Here is a 14,394-nt window from a genome sequence, read left to right as displayed (position 1 = left end):
GGAAATGCTGGAGCTCTGCTGTAGTGGTCTCTCGCAGTGGTGGACTGCTGCGCTCTGCGAAATTGCATTTGCCTCAATACTGCTAAGGCCTAAACTTACTGGTCATGCTGGCGTTGCACTGGTTGGCAGGCCCTGAGCCTCTCTCTCTTGATTCAGTGTGGGAAGAGTGGGCATCAGATAATGCTGCAGCTGCTGCTACAACGAACGGTGAGCTGAGCCGGTCGCACTGTTACTCATGCCTAAAGACAGCGATTCCACTACTTTGCTGTCTACCTCATGCCCTGCATCGGCATTTAGCAAATGTCACCTTTGCCTGAATGGTCACATGCCTAAGACCATTCTTCACCCACATTAAAAGTGGCAGAGGGTAAACAACCCTCTTTAGTATGCTCACTTCTTGCTGAAACATTTACCAGCATTTTGAAAAATATGGCTTTTACGGACTTCCAGAACGCTCCATATTTTGTGCTGCTTCACTTAAGCACACCAACCTCTTCCACAGAGCAGCAGTGATGGGTTGTGCATCGATCAGAGGCGGCACCATTTTGGCAGCAACAGGCACACCATGGAAATCAAAGCTGCCCACTGCCGCCTCAGTGTCTAAGGGGGCCAATCAAAATCCGCCAGGCCACAGTGGCATAGCTGCAAAGATTGCCCTTGCTATATGTAGATATGCATAAAAAATGCACAGAACATGCAGCGCAAGCTTCACAAACTCAGAAGAGCAGCCAAAGAGAAAGTAGTGGAGTAAGCTTCATTCCCATGCAGTACAGCAGAATAACCAGCAGCAGTGACATCATCACTTGCACAAAGAAGAGCCCTAGCAAATTGAATGGCAGTGCAAGAATAATTTTTATACAGAAGAGCTACTGAAAAGCCCTTGGCAATTGTATAAAGAGGAGAGTCGATGTTTACTAAGGATGTGGAGTACAGATATGGTATAGCTATCTACACTTTTCTAATATTTCTTTTTTCTAAATAGGATTCATAAATTTAAAATAGGCAGGCAGCAACACGTGGGGAGTAGCAGTGCAACCTTCACTCATGTTGTAATGCCATTTACAGCTACCTAACTTTATTTTTTTATCCCGCAAGGATGAGAATCACGGGGCGAATTAGTCTTATGTATGTAAATTTGGCCCATGTTTACATCCAAAAATTCAATGGCTCGTGAAAACCAAGCATTTGACCTTCGTGTTCCCAGGCTCACTCACAACCCTCTCTATTAATAATAATGTAATTCTTTTTATCCAACAGGCTGCGTAGTGACATCTGGTAAAAACTGATAACCCAACACACTAATTTATCATGGTCCTCATGACATTCTGCCATGCACAAGGCACACATTTTGAGATGTTAGAAAGGTGATCCCTATGTGTGTACTGTACGTGTTTGTTTCACTCACTGGAGTAACATTTCAGATAGTGATCCAGAGGGAAATTCAAAGTTCACCAATGGTATTAATGCCGTTGAATCGTATTAGTTGATTCAAGAATGCCCAGAAATTGTGCTTAATAGAAAGGGCTGATACAGCTCTTCTCACCTGGCACCATCGAGCCTTAGCGAACCCCCGAGCAGTCACATTTTTGCGATATCAACGTCTCCCGGCTGAACAGTGTTGCTGGTATTCGGATGCTTTTTCTGCCCATTGCTCACCCAGGCCAGGGGGCCATACTCAAGTGGGTGCCGATCTTCCCTCACCAGCACACCCACACACTAGGCAGAAGTAAACCTCCTCGTGCAGGTCAGGCCCTGTGGCACATGCATGTGCGTACTGGTCCTGACCAATCAGCATAAGGGAGGTAGGCAGGTCAGCCAGCGCAGCGCCAACAAATGAAAAGCTGGCCAATCGGGGTGAATCTGCTAGCCTCGTCGTAACTTTTACTAGAACGTGATCTATTGGCTGCTGAGTGCCACCTGGCCCATGTGTGATTTGGTAGTCTAACGAAAAATAGCGGAGTTGATACTAGAGCACAAAAATAGGTAATGCACTGTCCTTTTTTTAAAAAGCTGCTATGCGTGACAAGGAATATGCTACTTACCAGTATGCATCTGTTCTTGGCATGTAGAGCTGCAGAGTCACACACTGAGGATAAGATCGCCATCTGGTGTTGGGCTCGGATGATTGAAGGTTGTTGTTGTCTTCGGAAGAAGCCTTTGGTCACGAGGTTGGCGACTCCTCCCCTGGACAACAGTGCGCATGGGCATCCACTCCATCGCCAGATTGTTTTTCGCCATGATGGGAAAAGATGGAGTGTATAGAAATGAAAGAAAGGATGTCCATGTGTAATGTCTAAGTAAGACGGATGCTGGAACAGATACAGGTCCCGGGGAGGCGGGCGGGCGTGTGTGACTCTGCAGCTCTACATGCCAAGAACAGATGCATACTGGTAAGTAGCATATTCCGTTCGAGGCATATGAGCTGCAGATCACACACTGAGGATAGATTATACAGCAGTGCTTCCCCTTAGCGGTGGTCGCCTGTATCCGTTGCAGCAGCTTGAAATAAAGTTTTTAGGACAGCCTGGCCCACGGAGGCCTGTTGTTTGGCCTGCACATCAACACAATAGTGTTTAGTGAAGGTATGCGTGGTAGACCACGTGGCTGCCTTGCAAATGTCTTCTAAGGGAATGTTACCTAAGAAGGCCATAGAAGCCCCTATTTTACGCGTGGAGTGCGCCCTAGGGGGAACTGTAAGTGTACGTTTAGCCTTGAGGTAGCATATTTGGATGAATTTAACTATCCACCGGGCTATACCTGATTTGGAGATTGGGTTGCCTTTATGTGGTGGTGCGAAAGCAACAAAGAGTTGTTTTGTCTTTCGAAAGGGTTTTGTCCTGTCGATGTAATAAAGCAAGGCTCTTTTGACATCTAAGGTATGTAGGGCCCTTTCAGCTACGGAGTCTGGGTTTGGGAAAAAGACCGGTAGCTCTACTGATTGGTTAAGGTGGAAAGGGGAAATCACTTTTGGAAGAAATTTAGGGTTTGTCCTAAGAACCACTTTGTTACGGTGTAGTTGTAAGAAAGGTTCCTCTAGTGTAAGGGCTTGTATTTCACTTACTCTGCGTAGGGAAGTGATTGCGATAAGGAAAGCTACCTTCCATGTTAGGAATTGTAATTCACATTTGTGCATAGGTTCAAATGGGGGACCCATGAGTCTTGTTAGAACCACATTGAGATTCCACACTGGTGCAGGTGGCAATCTTGGGGGAAGGATTCTTTTGAGACCTTCCATAAACGCTTTGATGGCTGGTACCTTAAAAAGGGACAGGTGTTGCCTATTTTGCAAGTAGGCTGCCAAGGCTGCTAGGTGTAAACGTATAGAGGAATACGCTAGATTGCATCTTTGCAAGTGTAGTAGATAGCAAATGATGTTTTGGATGGAAGCGTCCAATGGATGTATGTCATTATTAGCGCAGTAGATGGCAAAACGTTTCCATTTAGCGGCATAACACGCTCTAGTAGTAGGGCGTCTGGCTTCCTTTATGATATTCATACAGTCTGGAGGGAGATTGGGGTATCCGAACTCTAAGACCTCAGGAGCCAGATCGCTAGGTTCAGTGTTTGAGGATCTGGGTGTCTGATTTCTCCATGGTTCTGGGTTAATAGATCCGGGGAGAGGCGTAGCCTTTGATGTGGAACTAAGGATAGTTCTAGAAGCGTGGTGAACCACGGTTGACGTGCCCAAGTGGGAGCCACTAGTATTAGTGTTAGTGACTGTTGTTTCAGTTTGCGTACCACAAATGGAACTAGTGGGAGAGGCGGAAAGGCGTACGCAAATCTGCCTGACCAGTTCATCCATAGGGCATTGCCCTTGGACTGTGGGTGTGGAAACCTGGCGGCGAAGGTTGGGCATTTTGTGTTTTCGGGAGTGGCGAACAGGTCTATGTCTGGTTGTCCCCACTTTTGGAAGAAGGGGAGTAGAACCTTGGGGTGTAGTTCCCATTCGTGGATCTGCTGTGTGTGGCGACTTAGGAGGTCGGCCACTTGATTGTGGATCCCTGGGAGATGTTCTGCTAACAGATAGATGTTTTGGGGAATTGCCCATCTCCAGATTTGCTGTGCCAGTTGGGACAGTTGGGGAGAGTGTGTCCCTCCCTGTTTCTGTATATAATACATTGTCGTCATGTTGTCTGTGCGTATGAGGACAGTTTTGTTCTTTAGGTGAACTTGAAAGGATTTTAGTGCTAGGAACACTGCTAAGAGTTCCAGGTGGTTGATGTGGAGCAGTTTTTGTTGACTGGTCCATCTGCCCTGAGTGGTATGGTGAAGGAGGTGGGCTCCCCACCCCGTGAGAGATGCGTCGGTAGTTAGCACAACTTGTGGAAGAGGCTCTAAGAACGGTCGCCCTTTGGACAGGTTGATGGTGTTCCACCATTTCAGTGAGCGAAGTGAGCGACTGTCCACCAACACCAGATCGGTAAGTTGTCCGTGAGCTTGGTTCCACTGTTGTGCTAGACATTCCTGTAAGGGACGCATTTGAAGTCGTGCGTGTGGGACTATGGAGATGCATGACGCCATCATGCCTAGGAGCTGCATGAACACTCTTGCTGGAAGAGATGGATGAGTTTGAAATTGAGAGATGAGATTTTGTATACTGGCTATCCTGGCAGTGCTGGGATAAGCAATGGCCTTGGATGTATCTATGGTTGCTCCTAGATACTGATGTAAGTGGGAAGGTTGTAGGTGGGATTTGGGGTAGTTGATAGTGAATCCCAAATCGTGGAGAGTTTGAATCGTGCGATGAGTGTGGAGAACGCATTTTTGGTATGTATTGGCTTTTATGAGCCAATCGTCCAGATAGGGGAAGACATGGATCTGTTGTCTTCTGAGGTGCGCTGCCACGACTGCTAAGCACTTGGTGAACACTCTGGGTGCTGTTGTTACTCCGAATGGGAGAACTGTAAATTGATAGTGTTGCCCATCTACCACAAATCGTAGATATTTTCTGTGAGCGAGATGCATAGGGATGTGAAAGTATGCGTCCTTGAGGTCTAATGTGGCAAGGAAGTCTCCCTGTTGTAAAAGTGGGAGGACTTGTTGGAGAGTGGTCATATGAAAATGATCCGAATGTATATACTGGTTTAGTAGTCTGAGATCCAGTATGGGCCTTAGTGTTTTGTCCTTTTTGGGAATGAGGAAGTATAGAGAATATACCCCTTTTCCCTGATGTTGAAGGGGGACTGGTTCTATCGCATGTTTTTGTAACAGGGATTGAACTTCTTGTTTGAGGAGAGAGATGATGTGAGGACATTGGGCGTTGTTTGGGCGGTATGTTTGGGGGGGATTGTATGAGTTCGAGGCAGTAGCCAGACTGGATAATTTGTCTTACCCATCTGTCTGTGGTGATGGAAGTCCAGACAGGTAGGAATTGTTGGAGTCGCCCCCCGACCGGAGTGGAATGGTCTGGGGGGAGTGGTGGCAAGTCACTGTTTGGTGGCTGGGGAGGTGCGGGTGTTGTTGTTGTTGCCCCGCCCTCGGCCTTTGTTATTGTTTCCCCTATAACCTCCCCGGAAATAACCTCTGTTAGGGGATGTTTGTCCAGAATTTTTAAAGGTGGACGTGGTCTCAGTTGATGTGTTTTTGGAGCCTCCTCTATAAAAGGAGCGACGAAAGGAACCCCGGTTTTGAGGAGACTGCAGTGCTCCCATAGACTTGGCAGTTTCATTATCCTTCTTCATTTTTTCTAATGCAGTATCCACTGCAGGGCCAAATAACTGCTCTTGGTTGAAAGGTTGAGCCAGAATTGCGGTTTGAACCTCCGGTTTAAAACCGGAAATACGGAGCCAGGCATGTCGTCTGAGTAAGACGCTAGTATTGACCGCCCTAGAAGCAGTGTCTGCCGCATCTAAGGCGCATTTAATGGAGGCATTAGATATTAATTTGCCTTCTTGAATGAGGTCAGTGGCCTGGGACTTAAAGGGTTCAGGCAGATGTTGCATAAGGTCCTCAAGTTGGTCATAATGTGCCCTGTCATACCGAGCTAACAGGGCCTGGGTATTGGCAATACGCCAGTGGTTCGCCACCTGTGCGGCGACTCGTTTGCCTGAGGCCTCTAAAAGCTTAGACTCCTTGTCTGGGGGGGGCGTTTCTCCAGTTGTCTGTGAGTTAACGCGCTTCCTGGCATTTGATACGACCAAGGAGTCTAAAGGGAGCTGGGCTTTAATGTATGCAGGGTCCTGCGGGGCTGGTCGGTACTTTTTTTCGATGCGGGGGTTGACAACCCTCGCTCGAACAGGGTCTTTAAAGACGTCAGTGGCATGCTTTATAACCCCTTTAATCATGGGAAGTATATGAACAGTTTTTTGTGACTGCTCAAAGGTATCGAGGAGAAAATCCTCCTCAAGGGGGTCCGTGTGCATAGTGACACCATGGAACGTTGCTGCCCTATTTATTAGTTGGCCAAACCCTAGGTGGTCATCAGGAGGGGAGGGCTTGGAGGGGTAGGTAGTGGGGTCAGGCATGTCAGGCATTGGATAAGACCAGTCATCTACCGGTGCTGTGTCTGGAAAAGTAAACGGGTCGGTTGGATCAACAGGATCATTAAATAAATCAGGGTCCGCCCCTCCCCCTAAGTCATCATTATCATCCTGTGGAGGAGGTGAATGATAGGGAGGTGGTAAAGGTAAAGGTAAAGGAGAAACAGGAGGAGGAGGGGGGGACGGGTTAGAAGGTAAAACAGGAGAGGAAGGACGAAGTGGTGAAGTGGCACAGTCCTTTTTCCGTATGGGAGCTGGGGGAGGTGTAGTGTCCAGCTTCCGTTTTTTATATGGGATGGCAGTCACATGTCCAGTGTTAGGATTGATGTAGATCCGCTTTTGAGTAGGATCTGGTCGAAAAAGTTCATCTGGCTCCGAAGGTGGTGGCGGCGACGTCCGCTTCGGGTCTTTATGAGCTGTTTTCGGTGTGGACGTAGTTTTCGGTGCCGATGATGTTTTCGGTGCCGAAGGATGTTTCAGGTCCGATGGATTTTTCGGAGCCGATGGAGTTTTCGGTGCCGATGTATGTTTCGGTGCCGAGGGACTTTTAGGCATCGAAGTCGAAGAACGTTTCGGCGCCGGTGGAGACTTCGGTGCCAAGGAACGTTTCGGTGCCGATGGAGATTTCGGTCTTGAAGCCTGTTTCGGTGCCGATAGTGGTTTTTTCGGTGCTGAGGGTGTTAAAGGCACAATCAGATGAGGTTTGCTCGAGCCCGAGCCACCTACAGGCTTAGATGTCTTCGGAGCCGGGCCCGAGGGCGGGGCTTCTGAAGAGGATTTCCGGTCGCGACTGGGCCCAGCTGGCGGAGTCTTGACCAATGCTTTTTTGGATGGGGCAGGGGCAGGGGGGGTGGTACTCACACGCTGCCCTGGAGTGATGAGGTCATCGGAATCGTCGGCCTCGGACACGATCGAGATCTTCGGTGTCGTCTTCGGGAACATCTTGAGCAAAGATGTCCTCCGGTTCTGGAGCTGGTTTGGCCATAATATGGCGTCGAGCTCTTCGGTCCCGGAGGGTCTTCTTCGAACGGAAAGCGGCACAAGCTGGACAGGTGGACTCGTTGTGTTCCGGCGACAGGCAGAGGTTACAAACCTCGTGGTGGTCACTGTGGGGGAACTTCGCTCCACACTGGGGGCATTTTTTGAAGGGTGTCCTGTCCATCAGCCGCTTCCGGAACCGGTCCGAGTTGATTTCGAAGTCGATGGAATGAAGATTAAGGAGTTAAATTGATTGCTAGAAGTTTTCTGCTGGAGCGGAAAAAAGTTCATCCAAACCCAATGGCGGAAAAAAACAATCTGGCGATGGAGTGGATGCCCATGCGCACTGTTGTCCAGGGGAGGAGTCGCCAACCTCGTGACCAAAGGCTTCTTCCGAAGACAACAACAACCTGCAATCATCCGAGCCCAACACCAGATGGCGATCTTATCCTCAGTGTGTGATCTGCAGCTCATATGCCTCGAACACAATATTTTTACTTGCGGTAATGTGACACTTGGCAGGGCTGTTTTTTAAGAGGAATGCTGCTGCACACTGCAAGACACACATGCTGCTACTTCAGTTAATTGTTCCGGACTGCTGGTGCGTAGGTGCCTCATGATGATATGGCAGGCCGGTGGCAAATGAAATTTTAAAAGGTTATGTACGCTGCTGTGGCTGCACAGGACTAAATGAAATCCAGCCCCCACCGGCAACACTGACGGGAGGCATAGATTTATTATCAGCTCAGCTCTTCAGCAGAAAGAGTTTCAAAGTACGTCGTCTGACTCTACGCACGTTGTGCAGTCGTTGATGTGAGTTGATGTGAGTTCGCCCTGACATCTAGACCCGGCCCTGATAAATAAGTGCCGGTGCTGAGCACCGGAAAGCACTGGCACAAATTAAGCACTGGGCCTAACCAACCCCCAGCATCCCAACTTGCCTCTCCAAGATGTGGTTGCACCAAGAAGACCTTCGTCCACGAGCCTGCAAGGTGTTTGTAAACCGGAGACTCCCCATTGAAAGCTACAGGGAACCAGACGCCAAAACAGCACTCAGCACCCGGCCGCCCCAGTGCTGCTGAGGGTGCACCTTATATGCTGGCTTGAACCCCCATTTGCCCTGAGCCTAAGTCCCGGAGCTTTGCTCCCTCAACCCAGTGGCCTGCTCGTGAGCAGCCACCAACCAGAGGCTTCCTATCCCCCACTGGATAACATTAGGCCTCAGCACTCTGAATCTGGCTGCCCTAATGCAGCTGAGGGTGTAACTAGAGTGCATCCTTGACCCCCCTGGGTCTACCCCCAGAATATCAACTCATACAACCAAATACTTAACTTTGAACCGATAACCCCATTTCCCTCCTTAGGCCAACATTGACTTTTTCTGTGAAAAGTTTTTAAGTGTGGAGGTGGAAAACTGTAACTAAATAACAAAAACGCTTTTACTAACCTCTTTACAGGAAATGTCCCAGTGCAGTATCCAGGTATTCTGCACTTTGTAAGAAAAGCAATCTGTAAAGTAATCTACTTGACATTCTACTAAAAAGCCAATACAAAGTATATGTACAGTATATCAAAAGCATTGCATTACTAGTAGCTCTACTGTAATCAAATCAAAGTGCATATACAATTGCAATTCAAACGGTTTACAAACTGCATTACTACTGTAAAGTATTTATCGCTTATCTATGCCAGGCTTGCTTGGTTCTAGAAAATAAAAGAATATTTTTATACAAAACCAATTGGTCTGAAGTTCAGTCTTTGAGTGCGTGATATCATTTGCTGATTGTATGTGTACAACAAATGCTTAACTCTACCCTTAGATACAGCCTTATTGGTCGACTACACTACCACAAATAGAGAGTAAGGTGCTATCTACTTTTACCTCTGCCTACCTTTGGGGTTCAACTGGACTCTGAGCACACTATACCTCAACTTTGGTATAGTATATACAGAGCCAGCTTCCTACAACTGTGACTCCTATCGCTGGTAATGCGCATGGTAATCTATTCCATCATTAGACTGTATTCTCGCACAGCGGGTGATGATGGAATGCGATGCGAAGTATAGAGAGGTGTCCATGCAAACTGAGGGAATAGCGATAGTAAGACACTGCAGCGGCCAAAGGCGCATGGGGAAGAGAGTGGGCGAATGCAAATCTACAGCACTACATTCCACAAACAGATGTTTACAAGTAACATTTCCAGTTCAAGGAATGTGTGGCAGTAGACGCACGTTCTAAGCTCAGATTGTAAAGCAATCCTCCTAGAGCAGTGGCTAGCTTGTGGGTGTTGCAGTATATTGAAAAAGTGTACAAGCACTGCCTGGCCAACGCTGGCTCGTAGGTGTGCTACCACTTCCACACAGTAATGTTTTGTAAAAGTGCAAGGTGTGGACCAGGTAGCTGATTTGCATATGTCAGCTATTGGAATGTTCCCCAGGAAAGCCAGAGTTCCCTTTCTTTCGAGTGGAGTGGGCTCTTGGAGGAATGGGCAAAGTTCTGTGAGCTTTAGCATAGCTTGTCTGGATGTATTTCTTGATCCATCTTCTACTGCCTGATTTGGATAGTTTTCCCTTTATGGGATTTCAAGAAAACAGTTGTTCACTTTTAAACAGTTTAGTTCGATCAATGTACATGAGGACTTGTTTCACATCCAAAGTATGGAGAGCCCATTCCACAACCGAATAAGGTTGTGTGAAAAAAATCTGAGTTCAATGGACTGGTTTAAGAGTAACTGGGAGACTACTTTAGGGAGGAATTTGGGGTTGATGTGAAGGACAACCCTATTCCTATGTACTTGGAAAAAGACCTGCCTGAGTGAAGTGATTGCAACTAGCAATGCCACCTTCTAAAAAAGGTACTGAATGGGTCAGGAATGGAGGGGGCTCAAATGGAGGGCCAATGAATCTGGTTTGTACAATTTTGAGATTCCATGTCTTGGCTGGTGGGACCAGAGGGGGAATGTCCTTTTGAGCCCTTCCATAAAAGCTTTAATGAATGGAATTTTGATGAGATGTGTGGTCTATTCTGAAGGTAAGTGGTCACAGCAGCCAGGAATAGCTGTATGAGGGGCAAAACTAGGCCTGAAATCTGCAAAAGAAGCAGATAGCAGACAAGGCCCTGCACTGTGGCCTGAAAGGAATCAATGTGTTTTGAGTGACTGTAGCATGCAAACCTCTTCTGCTTATTTGCATAGAATGCCCAGGTGGTAGGTCTGCATGCTTTTTTGAGAATGCTCATGCATTGAGGTGGAAGAGCCAGAGCGCAAGGGTGAGAGACCAGGGGTCCAGGTGCCCGTTTTCTTCATGATTATGCGTGTGAAAGTCCAGCCAGTTGGTGAGCTTCTTATGCGAAATCATAGAGTTCGAGCAGAGTCTAGAAGCAAGCTTAGCAGGTCCATTTAGGAGCCACCAGGATCTCTTTAGCGACACACCATTGCCCCCGATTCTTGGCCCTAGCTTTATAGATCTGCACAAAAGATTCCATCTAAGAGCCAAAAGATCTGAACTTTGTCCCATAAACTGTATAAATATATATGTGCATGCACACAAGTATAGATACTGAACTAATTATAGGGATGTATTTGTATAGTCTCACTGCAATTCGTGTTTCGGGTTTTGCGCAGTTTCAAAAGGTTTAGTAATTTTGTGTACATATCATACTAAGTGAATTTATTAACTGTGCAGAAGCAATTTGTATTTCAAATTGTCAAATAGTTTTTCTTCGCTTTTTGTCTACATTTCAGCCTTAAACAAGAATTTGCAATGCAATAGGTCTCGCTTTCGATACATTTAGAGCTACTGGCATTGCAAATAGGAACGTTTGCTAGAACTCTCAATAAATATCCCAGCAGTAGCATAACAAATAAAAGAAAAGCCGTGAAGCAAGGAAAGGGTGCAGTACCTTTGCCTATTATTAGGTGTCCCTGTGGACTATCAGCCATAGAAGGTACTGCGCCCTGCAATAATGAAGAATACAACTCATCCCCAGTACCTGGTCCAGGCCCATCTTATTTATTCCCAAGCAACAGGGCTCGCTGACACACACAAGAAGCATGGAAGAGCTTAGCCTGCTGAGGCTACAGTCTTGCTCAAACTTGCTGAAATACACGATGCACACAGTGGAATTCCAGCACAAAAGACGGATGAATATGTATCACTGCACAGGCGCAAGAAAAGACTACAGAAAGCCATTAGTCTAACGCCGCACTTTAGTTTCAGATGTTTAAAGCTAAAGCGCTTTGTTCAGTGATTGCTACAAAAGGAAAGAAATGGAAAAAATGCGTTAGCCGCCAGTGCAGCATGTTGAGTTTACTTCAGCAAGACATTAACTAAATAGTGCTCACTAACTACAATTGAAACCTAGAGAGTAAGGGCACATGTAAGAGGGGCTGTCTTCACTGGAGGTAATGGAAGAGAGGAGGTACTAATGAGGAACTACTAAGCCTATTATCGATTCAAAAGTCCTCATTTACACAGGACAGTAAGAGGAGGCAATTGACAAAGTGGGCAGAAAACGGGTGGAGCTCAAAGTCCATACTTGAATACAGCATCTCTCGAAGAGACAGCGCAAGCGCTGCCTAGGCATGACCTAAAAATGAAATTATGCTTGCGCACTACATGTTGACTGTACCGGGAACATTGAATCTAGATCATTAAAGGCATAGCGTACCTTGAATGACAAACATTCCACTAAGAAACTTGTCTAACTTCAACAGTCAAGTCCACTCATATATGCCTGAAAGGCTTATACATCATTGGTAAATACTGCAAACAAAATTAAACAAACTTACCATTTCTTTTAGACCAATGATGCAGGCAGGTACTTTTCACAAGTGCTTCATCAACTTTGCCCCCAGACATGTTGTCCATAAACTGGCGACCATGTTCCAATGCAAGGTAGCAGTCATTACTACAATCCTTCTCCTCCACACGAACCAGACTGCTCACTGTACTGCCTTTAGGAAAGGGCTCAAGATCTGCAGCTCCAAACGGAGAAAATAAATTAGTGCACTGGTCCTGTAGCAGCAAGATTAACTCATCTGGGAGTCTTGCAGGATCTTTTAACCCTCCAGAACCATAATCAACTACAGCTGCACGAAGAGCTTCAAAGCGTTTCTCTGCTTCCTTGCCAAAATCTGTATTTCGTCCTATGATCTCCAACTCGTCTTCTAGGAACAGGCCCGAACCGTTACCAAATTTTCTATTCATTACTGCACTAAAGCCACAGGTGCACCTGTACTGAACTTCTTGAGTTGGATCTGGAATGTAAACACCAACGTCTGCACCCTTGATGTTCATGTTGCAGACACAGATGCAACAACTGTCAAAATTGCAGTCTTTGAACAGATTCATTACAGATTCCGAAAGAATAAGGTTCACATATAAACTGTGAGCTTCAGGGATTGAGGGAACAGTTGCTGGTTCCACAGAATTGAGCGGTCTGCACGTTGATGGCGTTGACGCAGGAGAGTACAAATCTGAATTCTCATATTTGACAGATCCCTGAGCACTTGCAGGCCCACCAGCTCCCCTTGGAGTGCGAGGTGTCCTGGGAGTCCGGGGAGTAGGAGCAGAAAAGCGAGGGGTCGCTGGAGAAGGAGTAATGCCTGGTCCACCATTGCTGGGAGGTGCACTGTTAGACATTCCAAAGGGAGTATGGGTTTGAGGAGTGTAGGTCTGAACATACTCCTGATCAAGAGCACTTCCAACACTAGGAATGTTCCTGAAAAGGAAAGGTTATCAAAATGAAACATTAAGCAAGTTTTAAAACATAAGATCAATTTGAAAATAAACTTATGAGAAGGCTAAACATATTTAAGAATGCACACAAGTTACATACATGCAAGTACAGTTGCAGTTTACCACAGTATCTTTCATGTATTCATATGCTTGCGTCATTCCCAGTCGTCTAGGTATGAACCTTTGCTTACATACAGCAGTAGTGCAGGATATCAAGAAGCCATAGCAACAAGATTAAAAATATATTAGGAGCTTATCTACCTTATTTGGCTATAACCCAAACTCTAGCCAGCTAGGTAAAGGGGGTCTGTACACAGTTTTCCCTATAGGTCAGCACAGTTCAGAATACTACAGAAGTCCGGTGTGCAAGTAGCCTCCATGGGGCTCGGTTCTTCATCTCTACGCAAATTCATTATTCAGTGAAAACCTTTTTGGCTTTCCTGGCTACTTCGACTCCTTTAGCAGCTCTGGGATGGTCTGTCTCTTGGGGATTGGATTTCTTAACTAGGAAGCCTTAATCCTAGCATAGCTTAAACACAAACAACCCTCTTCAAATGCAGTGGCGTTTGCTGCAAAAAGTGATGAGTGAACTACTTGCTTATGCCAGACAACAAACGGCAGGAATGTCAGGCTTGCTACACATTTGAACAAAATGCCTACAAATTAGAGTACTTCACAGAACGAAAAGGAAGCACCTTCAACTGAAGGAATACTCGCTGGATTCGGCACTATCCACTACCAAAAAGGCATAAAAATGCTGGGTCCAGCTCAGGCAAGAGGAACACTCCTTTGTAAAGCTCAACAATGGGCAAATGAGTTCAAGGTAACCAAAGAGCCAAAGGCATGAAAAATGCTTCAAGTTGATTTTTTCCTCAGAACCAAGCCTGTAAACACTGCTGTCAAAGTAACTACAACAGATGACTAAAACCATTTATTATAACTGTCAAAGGAGATCATACTGACAACTATCAGTGACTAAGTTTAATTATGTACCATATTTTAGTCACTAAAGTCTTCCTTATCAGTAGCACTCTACGCCATCTATGAACATGAACAAGCATCCTTGTCGACTAAGTACCAGTCAACAAAAGCCTCATTGTAATATAATGTGACCTCAGTCTTGTGGACATTGTAGCCAACTGCCTCAACCAGTCTATTGTTGAAGAAAAGAGTGTCACCATCACCAGCGCAGACGTTT

At 46.3% G+C, this 14,394-nt stretch overlaps 1 protein-coding gene across 1 annotated transcript in view; it reads right to left on the bottom strand.

Moving 5' to 3' along the window:
- The window catches only part of MED13 (mediator complex subunit 13), a 1,552,815-nt gene that overhangs the window by 868,158 nt on the left and 670,263 nt on the right, over window positions 1-14,394 (bottom strand). Inside the window, exon 16 of the mRNA XM_085649419.1 lies at window positions 12,248-13,179. Coding sequence (XP_085505545.1) covers window positions 12,248-13,179 — 932 coding nt within the window. The remainder of the gene's footprint in view (window positions 1-12,247; window positions 13,180-14,394) is intronic.

The sequence above is a fragment of the Triturus cristatus genome, chromosome 3_2 (assembly GCF_964204655.1).
Source record: "Triturus cristatus chromosome 3_2, aTriCri1.1, whole genome shotgun sequence".
NCBI classification, from domain to species: domain Eukaryota; kingdom Metazoa; phylum Chordata; class Amphibia; order Caudata; family Salamandridae; genus Triturus; species Triturus cristatus.
This window is presented reverse-complemented; position numbering and strand designations above follow the sequence as displayed.